The following is a 21,483-nucleotide window of genomic DNA, read 5'->3' on the forward strand; positions in this document are numbered from 1 at the left end:
CTCCCTTTGCCAAAATTGATCACCTCTGCCGATATTACATTAACAAGACCAGCTGGCTAACATCTGAGCAGAGCGGATGAAAGAGAGATCTTCAATCTGGTTGCATTCCCAGTGTTCAGGGAACAGGCATTCTTCTGAAACCAGGAGTTCAGTTGACTCATATGTGATACTTCTAACAAGACCAGAGCTGAACAGGTCTGCGTTTAAGCGCATTGCTAGAATGACTCTTAAATCTTGTTTCTGTCTTTCCAGGAAAGTTTCTACACAGTCACATGAAGAAAGAAAACCCTTCTATTTGGCTGAGAACTGTCATAAAGGAAAAATCCCAGTTTACAGCTTAGTTGTAATGGTATTTAGGTGAAAGGACACAGGCTTGGACATGAAATCTCTTGTGGAGATCATATTGGGCGAATAAACTGATTGTCAAGTTAAGTCAAGTCACCTTTATGTATATAGCATGTTTCAAAGACAACAAGTGTCTGAAAAGTACTGCACAATAAAACCCAGGTAATGTCGAGTTATCGTAATCATATTATTTGCCGCTGGAACAGACTGTCTTGTGCTCTTTAAAGCACTATCCACATTTAACTAGATAATGCCTTCTCAGGCGAAAGCCTTTAAATAGACAGCTGCCTGTCTCGACACAATCATATGTTATGATGTTCACACAAAAATGCAAGCATTTCCTTATCAAAATTCTGTTCAGCTATATTTTTCCAGATATGTCATAGATAAATCCAGCTATTACAGGCTACCTGAGTGGAGTTTTTGACAATCAATCATGGTTAGGTAACTGGACATTGAGAAAAGTTTGTCAGAACTAATACATATGCAAGAGTCAGATAGTTGAACGAATCAGATAATGATACAGCACCATAGAAATGATTGCATTATCATCATATTCTGATGATACTGACTTTTGCTTTTGTAGCAGCACTTAAACCCAGAGTATATATCCTATTTGATTTTTTATGAAATATTATTGGAGTAGAAACTCTGAAAGAAGTGCAGTTGTGTAGGCATGAGAGGATCTCAATCCTTTGCCCTCTGTGTGTTACCATGGCAAACATGTCCAGAACGGTGTGACATTTTCATGTACGGTGCATTGCACCGCTTTTGACATGTGCCACATTTGTATTTCAGGCAAAGGAGTGCTTCCAGATGCGAGAACGGAGGAAGAAAAGCTGGAATGGAGCTTGATCATTTCTGAAAGGAAAAATAATCTCTTTCTCTTCCCCCCTCTCTCTTTCTCCCTCCCTCCTTTCCTTGCTCTCTCTCTCTCTCTCTCTCTCTCTCAGTCCCAGCCCCTGAAGGTGTCATAACCATGCTCTCTCTCCCTCTCTCTCTATCACCGCCTTTCAGATCTTTAAAAGCTGCTGCTCTGTGCGTTTCTCAGGATCGTGTCCTCTGGCACTCTGGCTGAACGGAGCACCGAGCAAGGAGAAAAGAGAAGCAGATCTCCAGAAATAGCATCGGCCAAGGAGCACGTACGAACGGCGAAGGAGCATGGAGTCCCACAGCGCAAAGATGCCTTTGCTCTTGAACTTGATGGCTGTTGTCCTGTTGCTCATCGCTCACTGTGGATCCTGGACTCTGGCCAGTCGCTTGGGTCCACATAAGATCTGCCCGTCCTGCAAAGACTCTCGAGCTTCTCGGGACCCTGTCGGGGCAGCCAACACAGCTGTGCTGGCTTTAGGGGAGCCATGCGGCGTTTACACGCTGAGCTGTGCCAAGGGCCTGCGCTGCATGCCTCCACCACGCGACCACAGCCCACTCCAGGCTCTGCTGCAGGGCCGAGGCGTATGCACCAAGCAGATCAGGACGAGTCCCACCGAAAAACCCCACCCTACAGGTAAGAGCTCGTTGCCTTTTGCAGGCATACGGTCCTGAAGCATGACAATCTCTGATTCATGCTGTATCATTGCACGCAGCATCAGAACGAACGCCGTAATCCACTTTAAGCACACCGGCATGTAGCAGCAGCATGTGTTTCAGGCTCCACAGATGCCTTATCAGACACTCACCTTGGTCACTATGCTGCAGTGTCAGTGTCACAGGGATGACAGAAATGCTAGCGCAAGAAGGGCATGCATAGACTATAAAATGCTGGGAATAGCTGTCAGTTTGCGTGCAATGACAATAAATTCCTCTGCCGTGCAAAAGCAATTCAGTGACTTCAGTGACTATCAGATCACTTACTGTCAGTGTGCATATGTGTGTGTGTGCGTGTGTGCGTGTACAATCCTATGTGTGTCAATATGGGCATGTGTGACTGATATTAAATGGGTCAAACAGGAAAAAAGGGAACGAGAAATAGGGAAGGACTGTGTGCATGTGTGTGTGTGTGTGTGTGTGTGAGTACATCTCAGTGTCACCCACATTCTCATGGTGCTGATTCATACACCAGACGTCTCCATCTACTGTTCATTAACAGCTATTGCGTTAAACACAGCCTGTGTAAAGGCACAACTGAAATTTTGTTCATTTTATCTGCACAATTATACAAATGATCATTTATGCCAGCATTCATCATGCATTTCAGCTCTATCTTATTGTATTCGCAGGTCCACATCCTTCCCACAGCGGTGAAATTGAAAAGGTTGGTGTCTTCTTGTCTTCATTTCTTACTTTATATTCATCCAGGATATGAATCCTAAAGCCCGTTCCTGAGAATCCCCTCACAAAGCCTTTACCTTTTCCTCAAATCATCATGGCCTGACATCCCAAATGTTTCAGGTTCACTCTTTTTGATCCTGAAAGCTTTACAATAATGCATAAAGACATCAGATCCACTGTGTGCCCTGATACAGATCTAATCACCAAACCTCAAAAGAACACATACTGTTGCGCTCCTTATCCGCATTCACATCAGTGAGGCATGTATGAGCTGGAGCGTTCAATTCATTTCTCCCAATCTCCCATCTTTTTCCTCTGTACTTTCATTTCCTCCCCAGGCTCCGTGCCGGAAGCTGCTCAACGCCGTGCTGCGTGGCCTCGAGCTCACTGTTTTCCAGTCCGATCGTGACATCTACATCCCCAACTGCGACACTCGTGGCTACTACAGGAAAAAGCAGGTATATGATGTGTATGTAATCATCTCACATGATCGACTGGTAATCTAAATAGACAGAGGGGACAAAAACAAAGGTAGAAAAAGAATAACAGGAGCATACCTTATCCATGTCTCAAGTATGACAGTAAAACCATGACTATATGAGCGGAGAAGTGTAGCTGAGCTCCAGTGCTGTAATTTAATGGAAGTATAAAACACAGCATGCCCTAATGGTGATAATGCACTGATTAATAGAGACAAACTGTAATCAAATCTACTATTATTATTATTATTATTATTATTATTATAGTACAAGTTACTAAATCATTTCTCAGCAGTAAACTTCTGTGAATAAATTTTTGACAATTAAAACAAAATGTGTTGATTGAGGTGTCCACCTGAAATGGCGTAATACTATAATATCATAATGTATAATGTATTATATATAATATTTTATATAATATTGCCAGTTTCAAGGCTTTGCTATATTGTGTATCCATGCTAGAACATATCTGGATATCATTTTAAAGCCAAAACTGACAACAACAAAAAAAAAAGTGTATAGACAACTTAGGGAATGCATTAGAGGTTTTCACACAGAAACTTACATACTGTTGAAAGACACTGAGAAACGCTCAGAAACTAATATCCTACCTTAAGGATATAATGTTACGTAATTTTACAGCAGCCTGCGTAATGCTATTTTTCATAATACACACATTAAAAATGATATAATATTTAAATATTTTGAGTAGACACTATATTTAGGGAGGTAGATGCACAAAATTGCTTCAGATAGCCTGTGAGTGCGTGTGTGTGTGTATGTAAATAAGTAATGGAGATCATGTGACTGACCTTCGTTACACTTTGTAATTCTCAGAATGCTCCAAATATGATTTTCTTGCATGTGAAATTATTCACATTCAAGTTTTATGTTGGAAAGCAAATTAGCAGGCTATTGTTCCAGTAGTCCTTTTAATTAAAGAAGGATGTGTTGTATTTTTTATCTGTTTATGGTTACATTTAGCACACTGTGTCTCCATGGAGAGTTTTAGTTCAAGTGTGTACCTGTTGTTCCTCAGTGTCGGTCCTCTAAAGGCATGCAGCGCGGTCACTGCTGGTGCGTGGACGAATTAGGCGTCACCCTACCATCCCAAGCTGGAGACGACGGCACTTTACCGTGTGATGGAGAGTGAGACGGGGCACGCGGTGCCACAATTCTGAGCCAGGAGGAAGAAGAGGAAGAGGAGGGGAGGGGCGTAAGGGAGACGGGAGGACAAGCCGCTCGTGCTAGACACTGCCTGGCCAGGAGACACCAGGGGAAAACCACTCAACACGGGAAACACACGCTCTTCGCTCAAACACTCCATCCACCGCAACAACTGAAGGTTCACGTCACTGCCATACGCCTCTGCAGGTCCTGCAGTGTGTAAGCACAGAGCCAATGAGACACTCCATCACTCCACCCGTGGTAGATCACTTCGAAACGAGACTCTACACCCTGGCCACTTAGTAGCGTCCATTTTTCTGTGATAGCCATCACTGCCTGTGTCTTGTGTATCTCTGAGTAGGCCGTAAATACTGTTAAAGCGGGCGTGGGCGCCATTTTTCTCTCCGCCTCCCCTGCCATCCCCTCTCCCTCTCTCCAAAGATACACTGACTAAATTAACATGTACGAAAGCAAATTATGCCTTTACATTTAATTTATTCCGGAGTATTATTGTATTTCCTTGGAGACGTTCATGTATTTCATGTAACCAAGACATCAACTCTGCCGTGTGTGCACGTGATTTGGGAAAACATTCAGTCCTTTCTGTTGTGACAGTCTGAGCATTAATACATACATTGTTTGTACATAAATCCTTTTTTTTTTTTTGTGGTTGCCATTGGGTGATAGGTTCTTGAAAGCTGATGGCTATTACTCTATCTGAAAAGGCATATTTTTATATACTTCAATATAATATTTTATATATAGATTGATGCTTTATTTAAAGAACTACAATACCATGTATTTTTATATTGTCAACATTGTTTTTTTTTTTCATTGTCAAGTTTAATTTCATGCTGAAAGTGAACACCGGGCTTTGATGGCACATTTTAGGAATTAAAAAATAAATAAATAACACACCCTTCAGATATATTGTACTACTATACATGTTTTAGCAATTATTCTTTCATTTCCTGAACTGTAATATTTATGTTGATCATTCAGAATTGGTATATGTTCCGATTGTCATTCCAAAAAAATATGGATATCTATTTTCTCACTCCAAAATGCACAGAGAAAAAAATGCTGAAAATGAAAGTGCACAAACATTCATACTTCTCTTGTTGTATCGGTGTGTGTGCCAGTGATCGCAGGAGGCTCTGCAAAGCCGCAAAGTACAAGAACTTTAAAAAAAAATAAAGAACAAATAGCTATATTACTATTATAAGTAACAATGTACTGTGTCTTATTCGAAAGCTCCATTAAAATGAAACTAAATGTAAGGTGCATATATAATGTTTGCCTCAGATTTATGATTAATATTGGACAGATTGAAGTGGTTTATTTTCCTATAACAGCATATCTTGAGGTGTTTTATTCCTCTTATCCACAGCATTTTCCCTAAACTGACAATTGCTTGTTAATTTTATTCATTAAAGTATGAAGATGTTATTCACCAAATAAGAAAATTATTAGTGTGGGCAAATTGCCATGGTCTAAGAGGAATAAATCTGTTTATTATTACATTTAATGTTGTGGAATGTCCGCGAAACAATTAGTTCCTTTAATGACCTACGTTATAATGGCTATATAACATCCCATCACCAGCATTTCTTGCATGTTACCAAGAAACTGCAGAACACAAAGTCTTCTGACCTATAGACTTTCCCGTGTAGGGGGAAAAAAGTTACAGCTTTACCCCTGACTGTTACAAAGCACTGAAACTGGAGGCTCATTCCATAAATGCTAGATAAATGTCTCCTCACAGAAAACTTCAGCAGATCAACAATTACACACATTTTTAAATCAGTTTATGTGGAGCGTCACCCATGTCACTAGGCTTGTAACACAATGCCACTATCTGTATCTGTTTAGTGCTCCAAATATCTGTATCTATATCTATATTTGAATTTAAACCCAAAATGGGAGTGTCCTAAACCAGTTTTGTTTTTTAAATGAATGCTACCAGTATGTATGAAAAACACTGTATATATAAAAAAAAAAAAAATCTAGGGGTTGAGTTCCTCAACCTCAGCTAGAACTCTGTCCAGAACTGTTTATTAATGATATAAGTGATATTTTCTAAATTAGTTCAACTGTGAGTGAGTGTGTGTGTGTGTGTGTGTGTGCGCCATATAGTGTATATACCTCCTGCTCACATGGCTTTTTTTGTTGTGTCCTGTGGGATCACTGTCCTGGTGCACACCTCTAGACTCAACCAGATGGCCTGTGATCCTTTATGAAAAGCTCTATGACAATAACAAATAGCGTGCCTCCTATTCAGTGATGTTGCTGTGTGTGATACACTTGTATCAGCATCAAACACACACACATCCACTATCATATAACCTTAACTGCTCTACTGAGAATGAGAAAATAGTCCACTACCCAAACAATCCCTTAGTCAGTAATTATATAGCTACAAAATATGTTCTTCACAATATGTATATCTACAGACATACATATATACAGCCATAACATTAAAACCACTGACAGGTGAAGTGAATAACATTGATTATCTCGTTACAATGGCACCTGTCAAGGCATGCGATATATTAGACAGCAAGTGAACAGTTAGTTCTTGAAATTGATGGGTTGGAAGCAGGAAAAATGGGCAAGCGTAAGGATCTGAGTGACTTTGACAAGGGACAAATTGTGATGGATAGATGACTGGGTCAGAGCATCTTTAAAACAGCAGGTCTTGTGGGCTGTTACCGATATGCAGTGGTTAGTACCTACCAAAAGTGGTCAAAGAAGGACAACCAATGAACCAGCAACAGGGTCATGGGCACCCAAGGCTCACTGATGTGCGTGGGGAGCAAAGGCTAGCCCTTCTGGTCCGATCCCACAGAAGAGCTACTGTAACACAAATTGCTGAAAACGTTAATGCTGGCTATGATAGAAAGGTGTCAGAACACACAGTGCATTGCAGCTTGCTGTGTATGGGGCTGCGTAGCCGCAGACCGGTCAGAGAGTCCAGGACCGCAATGGAAGAAGGTGGCCTGGTGTGATGAATCACGTTTTCTTTTACATCATGGCACCAGGAAGAGATGGCACCAGGATGCACCATGGGAAAAAGGCAAGCCGGTGGAGGTCGTGTGATGCCCTGAGGAATATTCTGCTGGGAAACCTTGGGTCCTGGCATTCATGTGGATGTTACTTTGACACGTACCACTTACCTAAACATTGTTGCAGACCTTTGACAGTGGCCTCTTTCAGCTGGATAATGCGCCCTGCCACACTGCAAAAATTGCTCAGGAATGGTTTGAGGAACACGACAAAGAGATCAAGGTGTTGATTTGGCCTCCAAACCTAGATCTCAATCCGATCGAGCATCTGTGGGATGTGCTGGAGAAACAAGTCCGATCCATGGAGGCCCCACCTCACAACTTACAGGACTTAAAGGATCTGCTGCTAATGTCTTGGTGCCAGATACCACAGCACACCTTCAGAGTGTGTCCAGTCAGACCTGTTTTGGCAGCACAAGGGGCACCTACACAATATTAGACAGATGATTTTAATGTTATAGCTTATCGCTGTGTGTGTGTGTGTGTGTGTATATATATATATATATATATATATATATATATATATATATATATATATATATACACACATATTACACATATACATACATACATACATACATACACACAGTACCTATTATGTACATGTCATATACGGGCTATAGGTGTTGTGCCAACATATTTCCGGCTTAAACAGATCACGTGGCCTGATTACGGCGCCACCTATTGGCTCCCGGAGCTGTCCATCTAGAAGCGGGGTGATGACGCCCCCAGGTGAGCCGCCGCAGAAGTTCCCCAGTTGTTGTCGATTTCCTCACTCGGCTGTCAGGCATCTTTTTTTTTCTGGAATGGGGCAGGGCTGTTTCAGTGATTTGTCTGCTAAAGCAGTGGGACTGAGTACAGAAGAAAACCCGGAAAATTAAAATAAAACAGTCTGGCTTTGTGTGTGTTCGCTCGGGACTTTGAGTGACAGCTGGAGCAGGAGCAGGAGGAGCGGAGAGGAGCGGAGGAGAGGCGACGCGGCGTGATGGCGGCTCTCGGGAACCCCGGCAGCGCCTCCGGCCCCATGCTCATGCTGGCCGCCAAAACCAAGACCAAAAAGAAAAACTTCGTCCAGCAGAAGGTGAAGGTGTTCCGAGCCAGCGACCCGGTGCTCAGCGTCTTTATGTGGGGAGTAAATCATTCGGTAGGTCCTTCAGCTTCTTTTGAACTTCCCGAGGCGCCTCCCTTTTCAGTTAGCTAGCATGGCTATAAACAGCCTCACCGACGCTCTTTTTCTCCTACCTCTATTCCGACATGTCCGGCTTCCTGCGCTAGGATTGGTTACCTCGCCATGCACGCTGTCCAATCATAGCGCGCGTTCGTGATTCTTGACCAGTCCTGGCTCAGGAGGCGGGATTTGTCTAAATACGGATGGGGCAAGATAACCGTAGCAAATTTCCCCGTAGAATGCGGAAACAGAATTTACATGTGGTATTTAGCAGCTACATGTAAGCAAAGTAGATTGTGGTTTATATTTACAGTTTATGAGCAGAATCAGAGTATAAACAGTATATGTGCGGATTGGTGGACGTGCATTGGGCAATCATGACATTAGACGCTTATAACAGCTAATAAACAAGAATTCCCCATGATGTAAAGACAAAAATATGATCACCATGACTAATGTTTAAAAATGTATCTAAAAATACGTATAGAGTTTCAGGTCATAGTACATTTTTTCCAGGAAGGTTTTATACCATGTAAATCCATCTCTGTGCATATGACAGATTTGTAGGTCGTTATTTGAAATATACTTTTCCACAATATGCATATGGTCATATTACTATTTTCCATAAAATGTCCTTACCACTACTTTGCATTGCTTGGTTTCTTTCTCCTTTTTATTCTTCAGATAAATGATCTAAACCAGGTTCCCGTCCCAGTTATGCTTCTCCCTGATGACTTTAAAGCCAACACCAAAATCAAAGTCCAGAACCATCTTTTCAACAAGTAACTTCACCACACAGCACATCTATAGCACATCTATAGCACATCTGTAGCACATCTGTAGCACATCTGTAGCACTACAGCAGTGTGTATCAGTAAATCTGGTCTTTTTTAAGATTTACAGATCAACACCAGTGAAATGATTGAAAAAAAACCCCAAACATTTAATATCTTTTCATTTTGCTGGTTGACGTTAGACTTAGTGTCCATGAAGTCACTTCTTTGCTGGTTTAATCCATATGTTGACGTATTTCCTACTGAAACAGGAAGTGCTTGACTGCAGCCAATAACATTCAAGAATTGCCACAACCCAAATCTCCAAATCTAAACATACAAGGTAGTAGCTTAGTGAGCTAGCTAAATATGGAGAGCAGCGTCTGGCACTTGTATAAATTTCTCTTTCTGCAAAATATACTTTCAGCGAGGGAGACATGCAGCCAAAAACGCAACGACAAACCAAAAGTGCTCACGATCTATTACTGTAGAGCAAGATCCGCCTCCAGGGGCGGGACATATTTGGTTCTAGAAAGAAATTTGGTTCTTTGGACGATCACAAAGTTGTGAGTAGTTATGAACCGTCACTCTGACATCATATGGAGCCTGTTTGAAATTAAATGGTGGTATTGTTGCTTACCTTAAAGTACCTTTGCATGTCTGAGCAGGGTTTTCATGCTGCAGTTGTACTTGGATCTCGGAAAAACCTGACCTCTGACAGGGAAAAGTACATTGAAACGGTCATTCGACTCAGAATTCCGTGCTCTCTAACATAAACACGCCTGACGTCAGAACAATATGGCGGCACAGATTTGTACCGTAATTCTGTTAGTCTCGGCCCGATTTTATTAACACGATTAGATCACTGTGACAGACGTATATGACCTTGCTTTGTGCGTCCCATGTTTTTCCGAGCAGAAGCGCTGGAAGGCGTTTAGATCAGACCTCAGGAAGATAGACTTGGAAATTCCTGAGTTCCATGTACAATGGATTGCAGCATTAATTTGATCTCGGCTGAGTCCAAGGCGTTCGGGTCAAATTTGTTGTCACAAATGATTTCCATTACACCAAAATGACACTACAGCGTTTGAACATGACCTATGAGCTCAGTTTTGTGATGTCACAAAAATAACCAATCACGTCTGATATGCAGATTTTTAGAGGATGATGTTGCCTACCTCTAATCCAGCTAGCTGTTTGAGGAACAAAAAATTTCATTCTGTCATGGTGACAAAAATCTTTGTTCCTGAAAGTGAAGAACTATAAAATTTAAACTAAGAATGTTACATGTTATTTTAACAGCCAGTAACCTCAAGTCTATTGTGCTTTCAATTAACAGACTAATACACTGTCTTAATGTATATAAGAAAATAAAATGAAGTACTTTAACTACTTAGGCCTTTTAATTTAAAAATGGTGACACTCGCAACTTGAAAACGTAATAAAACTGTAGTGATGCTATTAAAAGAAATCAGATTATTGATTTTGATTGATTGTAGACCAGTTTTCCTGCTATTTGTTCCAAGTGGATGTAATTTTGTCAAATTTTCTTAGCAAAATCAGATTTTCTGTTGTAACAAGTAAAAGAATTCTCATTAAATAATATTTTCTCTCAGAAATATGTGACAAAATTTTTCGACACATCCAAGGAACATTTAAAATATCTATCATTCTTGAAAAACATATATAATTTTTTTAAGTTACTCTCAATCCCCTGTTGCATTTTAACCATGTATCGTTTCCCTGGGGTATAAATATGATGTTGCACACTTGTAAAAGAGCTCAAAATAGATGTATATAGTTGAGCAATACAAAACAGGTAATAGGCTAAATATGAATCAAAGAGTGAACCATGATCCCTCTACAAGTGTCTTCAACTTTGTTAGATGTCACAGGAAGTGACTCTGTGCTGTGATTCTCTCCAGGCCAGGTGTCAAAAAAATATTTAAAAATAAGGGTGCCGATAATTTTGAAACCAGTGTTTTGTAGAAAGAAACTGGATTACTTAGACATTTTTGTGTTTAAAATGTCCCTGTATATCTGAGCTCTTTTGCATGAAGGGTGCCGATAATTCTGGAGGGCACTGTAGGTCATTGGTGTTGTTCTTTAAACCTTTAGGAAAATGCAGGGATGTGTGTTTTGGTTTGAATATTAGTCATTATGGCCTGGAAACACACAGTCAGGAGTGAAGCTTAAATCTGGTGATGTCTCTTGTGACCAGAGTTTTTTTTTTTTTTTTTTTTTTTTTTAAACAGAGAGAACCTCCCGGGACATTTTAAATTTAAAGAGTACTGCCCCCAGGTGTTCAGGAACCTTCGAGAGCGATTCGGAATCGAGGATCTGGACTACCAGGTATGAAATTTTTCACCACATGAGTGTATTATTGTGGAAACTAAACAATAATTCCTTGTTTAGGATGCAGTAGAGCACTCTCATAAAGTAAACACCACTAATCTGTGTGCACAGTCACTCTCGCGTCATATGGAACCTGTTCGAAGTTAAACAGTGGTGTTGTTGCTTACTTTACGCTGCAATCCATTGTACTCGGAGAAACCTGACCTCCGACAGGGAGAAATACAACGGCACGGTCATTCAACTCAGAATTCCGAGTTCTCTAACATAATATGGGTCAAATTTGTTGACACCAGTTGTTTCCATTACACCGAAATTACACTACAATGTTTGAACGCTTCCTATGAGCTCAGTGTTGTGATGTCACAAAAATAACCAATCACGTCTGATATGCAGATTTTTTTTTTTTTTAGAGAATGATGTTGCCTACATTTAAGCTAGGTAGCTGTTTGAGGAGCAAAAATAATCATTAGTTTTCATGGTGACAGGTTTGGCTACTGTTAAATTAATACCATTAAGCAAATTATATGCAGATTGAGACTCTGAGAGTAAGATCCCTCTTGTGTCATAAATGTGGAAGTTTAAAAGTTTTTTATTTGGATATTCTCAAATATTCATAGATACAGCCAGAAGATTTAAGAAGATAAAGGAGTACAAATATTCCAGTGATACAGAAATGACACTCAGGTATTTTAGAGTAATAGAATATTAGCTATGGAAAAAAAAAATCCATGTAAAGTGCAACTAGTTGAGCAATGTTTATTTCAGAGGTGGCAACATTTATGAAATTTGATTGCCACAATGATACAGGAGACACCTGTGAACTACACTTTTCTGCTTTTTCAGCCAAAGCAACAGTCAGAACAAATGCGAAAAAGGTAATTCACTGAAGGGGAAAGGACGCGGGACGTGAAAGGCGCATTTGCTCTGGGTAGCTGTTACTTTCCTTTTGTGCCCGCTTTATCTGGGTGAATTTTGACCTATGAACTCACAAGCTGCAAAGAAAGTGGGCAGAGCTATGTGCTTTCTTGTCAGTAAAAAAGGGAGGAGCTGGTGATTATTCAGTTGCCTTGCTATAATTTTTTTTACTGTTGCTTGGTGCACATCTGGTAAAAATATTGTGTTCACCAACATAAGCTAGGGTTGTTTTGGTAAAATTAATTTTCTCTCAGCCTCCGAGGATCTTTTCATTGATCTCTGCGGAGCTGAACTGGTGTTTGTGTGTGTGTGTCCCCTCAGGCCTCTCTGACCCGCAGTCCACCGGTGAAGGGTGAGGGACAAGGCGAAGGTCTCCTCTTCATCTCATACGACCGCACTCTGGTGGTGAAGCAGATCTCCAGTGAGGACGTGGCCGACATGCACAGCATCCTGTCTGAATATCACCAGGTACTCTCACGTCTCTTACTGCAAGACCTGGACTTCAGCATAAAGCGAGTTTAAATTTCTCATATGGTTATGAACATGAAAGCAGAAATGAAACTGGCTGCCTTTTGCCTGAGGTATTGTTTTAATAGATTTCTGAGGAAGTTAAAAAGTTTTATGCCGCATAGTAGCGATGTTCACCTGTGTAAACAATGAACCACAAAATTAGCAGCACCGCAGCTGACGTTAATCTGAAGGTCAACTTTAAAAGGTGTTCTTGCTCAACTTCCTGGGAAAACATTTCTTACTGAAAGTTTACCACATGACTGCAATCTGTCATCAATTATTAAGATTAAGATTTGACAAATACTAAGTGTGTGCTGTGAACAGTGTCCTTACATGCCCATAATGTTGAGAGTGAAACAGCTCACAGACATTATCCATCTGCGAATTTTTACATACTGATCTCGTTCTAAATTTGTGCTCGTGTCCTGAAAAATCATCCGTCTGAATTCACTCTTTGTCTATATTTATCCCCTTTCTGGCCTCCAGTAAGGGAAAATAGGGCAACAGTGTATGGTGCATGTTACCTTCATAAGCTTTCGGTCTTGTATATTTCCATATCACTTCCTGGGTGTAGGCAAATACTTTAGTTTTGTACTCCTGACTTTTGTCTCTCTTGTCAGCTCTTTTGTGATGGTGCAGAAAAGAAGCAGTTTGATTTTGTGAAACTACAAGAAACATCACATTATTTCTGATTATACTACAGCACTATTGAATTCTCGAATCTGATTGATTAGAAGGTGTTGATTCGTTTTCTTTATACCACAGAATCTGTATCTGGTCAGAAGGTGTGCATTATTTTCATATAACAGCACGGCTCGGACAGTAGCTCCAGCTGTAACATGAATGACAGATTAATATTAATCCGCTCTTTCTAATACATTATTGTTTATATAGCAGCAGCTCATATCCTGGGACTTATACAGTGGACAATCCGCATAAGCTAAGACTTAATAATAAACGGATTAACAAAAGTGTTGCTTAAAGTAAAACATAATTGTTGATGTGGTGACGGTTTTTTTTTTGTTAGGAGACATTTAGGAGACAAAGGAGGTGAGGGAATGACTGAATAGTGGCACCCCGCTTCGTGTCATACCCCATCACACCACCCCCAGCGTGTATTATTCTTGTATAACAGCACAGCCTGTTGTGTGTTTTTCCTTACATAACTGCAGCTCTGACAGTAGTTCCAACTGCAGAGCAAATCAGGGGTTTACAGGGGTTAACTTGCTGACACGCCACCTAAAGTAAACCTCGTAATAAATTGATTAAACTTTTTATGGAAGGAGTCACCAGTGTCAGATCTGTGTAACAGTCAGTAAGTTTTTCCACCATGGGAAAGTCTTCAGGACACTTTCTGATTCGTTATTTTTTTTTTTTTTTTTTTTTTTGTCTTAGAGAAGAAAAAAGAGAGGCCAGTGAGGGAACAACTTTTATACCTGTTTTAATATAAGTGACAGGAACTAACGTTGTTTTGAGAATGTTCTACCTTCTTTCTTAAACTGGAAAAAAGTACAATGTGTCTGTTTTTTTTTTTTTTTTAAATAAAAAATTTATTAGCATGGCAAATTGCTGTGATATAAGAGCAGTAACACACCTTGGGATGTGCTGGTATAGGAAATCAATCAACGTCAGAGTAGTAACAGTAACTCCACTTGACGTCAAGACCCATCAGACTACCCCATCGTTGATTAATTTGCTGTAACAGCAAGGCACGTGATGAAGATCCTGGCATGTTTACACCTAATTTCTGCATAAAATTTGCTCTTTTTTTCTGTCACACATTTCTATAGTTATTCCTCAACAAATGGAAAAGAGTTTGGTCTCATTTTGACTCATCATGTCTCTTCCAAACATTCCAAACCACTAAATGGAATCTTGCCTATCACATGTTAACAGGAACATTGTCACCCTACTGCAGTAGCTGTTTGTCAGTTGTTTCTAAAAGTATGTGAGTGGCTTTTGTCTGTTCGCACTGCAGAAGAATGTTCCTAGTGATCAGAGCTGCCACTTTGCTCCAGTATTTGGAGGTTTTCCAGCTTCTGCACACATCCCGAGGGCTCGATTTCAGGAGTTCGGAATGTTTGCTGCGTCATAAACCGATGTTCAAGCTTGCAAGTGGCCTTGAAATGTTTCTTCTTGCTCTGTGTCAACATCTCTGCTCTGAATGTAATGTGCACACAGTGGGACTCCATACACACATGAACCTTCTATAATAGGTCACATGGTGCAGTTAAAGAATAACCAGTTGTTGTTACTGTGAACAGCTCGAAACAGACAAAACTCAGAACAATGTAGTGTATCAATCCCACAAGGGAAAGAACTATGTGGCAGTTGGTGGCAGCTGAGAATATTTCAGTTTATACCACAGCACTGTCGAGTTCTCAAATCTGATTGGTCAGAAGGTGGTGTTTAATTTTTTTTTATAACAGCAGTTCTGACTGTAGAGTCATTCATTCTATGTTTCTATAGTAACAGCTTACACAGGGACTTGTATGGCAGACATTTTATTTATCATTTTTGGAAGGAGTCTCCAGTTTCAGTGCTTTGTAACAGTCAGGTAAGGCTGTATACTTTAAGTTTTCCGCTATGGGAAAGGCTTCAGGACAGGAGTTTACACTGATAAATCACATTTTTTTCTTATTTAACTTTAAGAGAGAAAAATAGAGAGAGGCTGGTGAGAGAATGAATGTTTATAGCTGTGATAACGGGCACTAACTTTCATTGTAACGAGTACAATAAATGGATAAAAAGTACATGTTCTCTAATAAATAAAATAAATTGACAAATACCTGTTGTATACAGAATGAAACACTTCAGGACGTGTTGTTGTGGTAACATCGCACCATCCCATCGTTGGTTATTTTCCTTTTTTATTCCTTATATTTTACATGTAAAACATTATTTTATTACACAGCTCATCCAGGATGTCCTTAATTTTGCCTTTAACATTAAATATTAGACAAAAGACTATACAACATCCGTTTCAACATCTCTACTATAAATCTGTTTATCTGTAATTGTTTACTCTATAATTCCAGTTTGATATAAGACACTGTCGCTTCTCTGCTTTCCTGTAGCACATAGTGAAGTGTCATGGCAGCACGCTCCTCCCTCAGTTCCTCAGCATGTACCGCGTGAGCGTGGAGAGCGAGGACACCTACCTCATCGTCATGAGGAACATGTTCAGCCACCGACTCACCGTGCACAGAAAATACGATCTGAAGGTGAGAGGGTCGAGAACTTGACTCACAGCACAGCGTGGTCTTTTGTTCTGGTCTTTTGTGCACTTTTGTGGCACTTGATGTAAAACGTTCAGACGATGTGTAAATTGTACATGCATATTTAATCATATTTTTACATTTGTATCTTTAGAGTGTGTTATTCCCCATGTTTTTCCTAAATTCCCCTGCATTTTTCAGCTGTGCTAATAATAATATGCCACAAGGGGGTGTTCTCTACAACCAAGCAGATGTGTTAGAGTTTTAGTATTATTTTATGATGAGTCATCACTTTGCCATGTGTGATGAATGTGTTATGTTTAAAAAAATGCATAATCCTAATCAAACTGCTCATTTAATGCAGGGTTCCTTGGTGTCTCGAGAGGCCAGTGATAAAGAGAAGGTATGACAGGAAAATCCCCAACCCCCCCCAACCAACCAACCCACACACACACACACACTCTCTCTCTCTCTTTTTTCCATAAGAAATTTGTAAAAGTACATCAGAGTGACACCATGTTTGTGTTTTTGTCTCCGTGGTAACGGCAGGTCAAAGAGTTACCAACCTTCAAGGACGTAGATTTCAGGAACAACATGCAAAAGGTATACGTGACAGAGGAGCAGAAAGAGAAGATCCTGGAGAAGCTCAACAGAGATGTTGAGGTACGAGAATTCAAACTGGAGTCAATCATATGACGTCGTATTAGTGATGTCAAGTCCTCGAATCCTTCAAAATGAGGATTTTGATTGTTCAGTAGTGTGGCGTGGTTGAAATGATTTTGCTTTACTTAGCAGCACCAAATTAATCAATTTAGGCTAAAACCTAAAACCTGGAAGTCGACAAAATGAATGAAATAACCAAGCAAGCTTAAGCTACTTCAAGCTTTGTTACAATAATATAAACATGCAGTTTACCTCCACAGACATAGTAAATATTATCAGTAGTGCATATTAAACCATGGAAAATTGAGTTAGCATTTTGAAAAGAAGTGATTAAAATAGATAAAATGTAAAAGTACAAAATGGGATCTTAAATAGATGGCTAGCTGTTTTGATTTATTGTTTATTCATACCCAGTGGTGACATTTGGGGCAACGGTTGAATGAGGATTTTGAATTTTTTTTTTGCTCTTTAACTACATAAATATTCTGAAACTCTAAATGGTGACATTTGTTCTGGAAACACTAGTGGGTGTGCTCTTGTGAGAACCAACTTTTTCCCTTGTGCCAGCAAGAAAGAATAAAATATTGGCACTCTCAGCTTTGTTTTAGTTGCTCTCTCAGCTATTGTTGCAGGGAAACAAACTGGCCATGTCTCATGCTCATTAGGAGCTCTATGAAGTGGATGATAGCTTTGTGACTTTTTTTTTTTTTTGTCAGGCCACTGTGTGATTAGTTGACTGTATAACAAACTCTTGGTTAGTCGAATAGTCTACTTACACCAGATATATAACCAAGATACTGCATGTTCTTAGTCAACCCTGATGTTTGATATATTCGAAGAAATTTCAAGAAATCCTTTAAAGGTGGGCAGTTGGAATACTTTTTGTGTCTCAGAAGAGAAAATTAACAGTTAATTAACACCTGTCCTTTCAGAATGCTCCTCTTTTTCACCTAGTGTGCTACAGCTGTAGTCAAGACCGCCATTGTTAAGTCCAAGATCAAGTTAAGACCGGGTCTTAACAGGGTCTTAAGGCAAGATCGAGTTCAAATGAAAGTGAGGCCAAGTTAAGATCTCAAGATCACAAAAAAACTAAACAAAACAAACAAAAAAAAACATCAAAACCTTTTCGAGGCTAAACTAGGTGGCTTCATTCATGCATTGCAGCACTATTTAGGCTGTTTTCTAGAAGAAAGAATTACTTCTTGTCAAACTTTGTGCATGTGAAAAGAAAAGACAACACAGATATAATTTTTACAAAGTCTGGATTGAGACCAAGAAAATATTTAGCGAGACCAATGCCCAATACCAAGTACAAATGCCAATAAGTCGGAGACAAGTCCAAGTCAATGCAGAAAACGTCTTAGGAGTCCTACAGCCCTGTGCTCAACCTAGGAGGTGGTGTGCTTGTGTTTTGAGGGCGTGGCTTTAGAGTTACCATTGAAAGGAAGGGCTTTAGCTTTCTCCCTAAATCATAGATTATCCATTTAGGTTTAGATTATCTATTTCTAGTTTGCTGTGTTTATTTATGCTCATATCTGTATTTCGTAGTTCCTGGTGAAGCTGAAGATAATGGACTACAGCCTGCTGCTGGGGATCCATGACGTGGCGCGGGCCGAGCGTGAGGAAGAGGAAGCAGAGGAGCCGAGCTGCGAGGATGAAGGGGAGGCGGAGAACGGCGTCAACCCCACACCGCACGTCGGCTCCTACGGCACATCACCCGAAGGGATCGCCGGCTACATGAACTCTTTTAAACCCATGGGCCCTGGAGAGTTTGACCCCTACTTGGACGTTTACGCCGTCAAAAGCGCCCCAGGTTAGTTTCTTGGAAAGGTGAGAGGAAGCAGTAGCTATTTTCTTGGAAAGGTTGGGAAGAGTTGACACATCATTTGGGAAGTGTGTTTTCCCTCACTCGTTTGGCAAGAACACTAGGTCAAGTGGATAACAGAGGAAGTGCTGATTATATGTTGACCTTTATGGCTCTGATTGGTGGAGAGAGTTGTACAGTAAGCATGTCACTTTGTGTCGGTTTCCAGGCGCGCCGCAGAGGGAGGTGTACTTCATGGGTCTTATAGACGTGTTGACGCAGTACGATACCAAGAAGAAAGCTGCGCATGCAGCTAAGACAGTTAAGCACGGGGTGAGAAATAATACACAAATCATACATTTATGTATTCTTACTTACATTATTATTATTATTATTATTATTATTAAATTTGAAGTATTGAAATGAATAAATTATTTTTTTTTCCCAGGCTGGTGCAGAAATATCCACAGTTCATCCTGAGCAATATGCCAAACGATTCCGCGACTTCATCTCCACTATTTTTGCATAGTGCATCTTCACAGTCTTAATCTCAGTTGTCTTTCCATGTTGTTCGGTTCGGGTATTTCTGATTGTTTTGTATATATTTTACAAAAACTACCATGATCACATAAGCACATGTATGCTATGTAAGCAAGAATGAACGTAAAGCTTCTGATTAATGTTAACAAAATCATGTGCATATTTATTTATGTGAGACGAGCCTGAAACCCATTCTCTAATATCACGTATCTTTCATCTACATTAATGGAGTATACTTTTCTCTGATAAATGTGAACCTGTAGCAGTACCATACACTAAAATGTCCTCCCAGGTGAGCGAGCTCTTCTTCTCTTTGTATCTCTCTCTTCCTCTCTTTCAGAACGGAGGAAAGAGAGCTGCCTTGTTGTTCTCGGCGTAACGCGACCTGCTGTTCTCTGTAGCACACCGCCTTTAGCAGCTTTGCTTTCTTTAAGCTGCACTAGAGAGTGATTGTTAATAAATGTAATTTGTTAGCATTTATACCTAATGGCTAGAGAAAAGCAATATTTTGAATGTTGAATATTTGTATAAATGCCTAGAATATATAGTTCCAAATGTTTTCTAGCTATTTTATGCAGTTTAGATGAGAATTTTTTTTTTTTTTGCAGCTTAGAGAACAGAACTAGGATCGCATGCCTTGTTGTTTCATTTTATTTATATTGCAATTCAGTGTTTGGACCAAATATATTTTTTCGACAATTTTCAGAAACACAGCTTGAGTTTGTTTTTATTAAGAAAGAACTTTAATATTTTACACGAGTTCTAATGTGTTTTGCTTGGTTCAATTATTGGTCAAATAAGACCTAAGCATATAAGTTTAATACACACTAGAAAAATGGCAATCATGCAATTAAAACATGTAAAAACAAGAAATGAACCGTTTTCTTTAACTTAATCAGTTTTGCTGTCACTTGATAAAGAATGTTGAATTTATTAGCTTCAGATAAGTGCACCTCTGTAAATAGTGGGGGGTCAGGGACAGGATCCTCCTGGCCTCTTCCAGAAGATTCAAATTGTGCTGACAGACCATTTCCTGTTGCTCTAACCAAAAAAAAAAAAAAAAAAAACACGACATGACTGTCCTTAACAATGGATGGAAAAATGCAGGAAGAGACAGGGGAGAAAAAGTGAGGACCCCACTGCATCGCTTAAAATGCTGACGAGCCGCTGCTCGAGGCTGGAACAGAGCAAGGCAGGCGATTAAATCTGGAAATGGTGGGAAGCAGAGCCAACACAAACCTCAACACAAAACAACAAGATGTAAGGAGCCATTAAATCTTCAGTCACGCTGAAAGACGGCACGCAGAAGCATTTTTGTGTGATATTTTCACCTCTGATGATGAGGCAGTGAGTTGAAATGAAATTCAATTCGAGGGCATTCTTGTTAAGTAAGGATTAAAACACTTGGGGGTGTGCTGTTATAAGAAAATAATCAACGACACTGGCGTGATGTGGCCTGACATGAAGCAGCGTTACTGTTACCACCCCAAAGTTGATTATTTTCCCATAGCACCATGCCCCGAACTGTTTCTTTCCTCTTATACCACAGCAATTTGCCAACGATTACAATTTGTATTTAATATTGAATGACACATTGTACTTTTGTACACTCTGTTTAATGTTGTGCGATGTTCAAGAGACAAGTTAATTCCTGTTATTATTTACATTATAACTGCTATCAGCAGTCGTTCTCTCACCACTGTCTCTGGAAGTTAATAAGACAAAAAAAAAAAAAAACATGCGGCTTGTCATGTTACTGGGACACCACAAATCCCTCCATCCTGAAGCTTTTCCCCTGACAAAAAAAACACCGGAGACTCCTTCCATAATTATAAAAAATTAAATAAATAAAAATTTCCTTACAGAATACTTCACTATAATACCAATTATATGTTTTTCTTTGTTAAATAATAAGTTTGTTTTTAGCCTTAGATTAGTGGAGCTTCTGCCATACAAGTCCTTGTCTAAGTTGTTACTATAGAAACAACGAATTAAACTAGTGCATTAATATCAAGCTGTGATTTGTCCTGCAGCTGGAACTATTCTCGGAGCTTGTTATAGAAAATTAATCAATTCCTTCTGACTAATCAGATTTGAAAATTCAACACTTGTACTCCAGGTATTATTTGGTTAAAGGACCTTCCTCTTCTTCAGGTTATTAAACAGTTAGCTTATGAAAACATTTATCGTCAGTTCCCTTCTACCGCAGG

At 39.8% G+C, this 21,483-nt stretch overlaps 2 protein-coding genes across 2 annotated transcripts; both read left to right on the forward strand.

Moving 5' to 3' along the window:
* Positions 1–1,333: 1,333 nt before the first annotated feature.
* On the forward strand, positions 1,334–6,019 carry igfbp6b (insulin-like growth factor binding protein 6b). The gene is made up of 4 exons (XM_026920287.3): positions 1,334–1,852; positions 2,565–2,599; positions 2,955–3,074; positions 4,135–6,019. The coding sequence occupies exons 1-4, from the start codon at positions 1,507–1,509 to the stop codon at positions 4,246–4,248; spliced, it is 615 nt and encodes a 204-aa protein (XP_026776088.1). The 5' UTR covers positions 1,334–1,506; the 3' UTR covers positions 4,249–6,019.
* Positions 6,020–8,043: 2,024 nt separating this feature from the next.
* pip4k2ca (phosphatidylinositol-5-phosphate 4-kinase, type II, gamma a) lies at positions 8,044–19,982 on the forward strand. Its single transcript, XM_026921162.3, has 10 exons — positions 8,044–8,471; positions 9,180–9,277; positions 11,524–11,620; positions 12,860–13,006; positions 16,126–16,272; positions 16,631–16,669; positions 16,816–16,929; positions 18,478–18,742; positions 18,963–19,066; positions 19,182–19,982. Exons 1-10 carry the CDS (start codon positions 8,313–8,315, stop codon positions 19,260–19,262), a joined length of 1,251 nt encoding a protein of 416 aa, XP_026776963.1. The 5' UTR covers positions 8,044–8,312; the 3' UTR covers positions 19,263–19,982.
* Positions 19,983–21,483: the final 1,501 nt, after the last annotated feature.

This window comes from Pangasianodon hypophthalmus, chromosome 16, assembly GCF_027358585.1.
Source record: "Pangasianodon hypophthalmus isolate fPanHyp1 chromosome 16, fPanHyp1.pri, whole genome shotgun sequence".
NCBI classification, from domain to species: Eukaryota; Metazoa; Chordata; class Actinopteri; order Siluriformes; family Pangasiidae; genus Pangasianodon; species Pangasianodon hypophthalmus.

Coding starts and splice junctions, on each gene's coding strand:
- igfbp6b (XM_026920287.3), top strand. CDS start 1,507: ATGGAGTCCCACAGCGCAAAGATGCCTTTGCTCTTGAACTTGATGGCT. Junction 1,853..2,564: donor CGAAAAACCCCACCCTACAG/GTAAGAGCTCGT, acceptor TTGTATTCGCAG/GTCCACATCCTTCCCACAGC. Junction 2,600..2,954: donor ACAGCGGTGAAATTGAAAAG/GTTGGTGTCTTC, acceptor TTTCCTCCCCAG/GCTCCGTGCCGGAAGCTGCT.
- pip4k2ca (XM_026921162.3), top strand. CDS start 8,313: ATGGCGGCTCTCGGGAACCCCGGCAGCGCCTCCGGCCCCATGCTCATG. Junction 18,743..18,962: donor CGCCGTCAAAAGCGCCCCAG/GTTAGTTTCTTG, acceptor GTCGGTTTCCAG/GCGCGCCGCAGAGGGAGGTG. Junction 19,067..19,181: donor CTAAGACAGTTAAGCACGGG/GTGAGAAATAAT, acceptor TTTTTTTCCCAG/GCTGGTGCAGAAATATCCAC.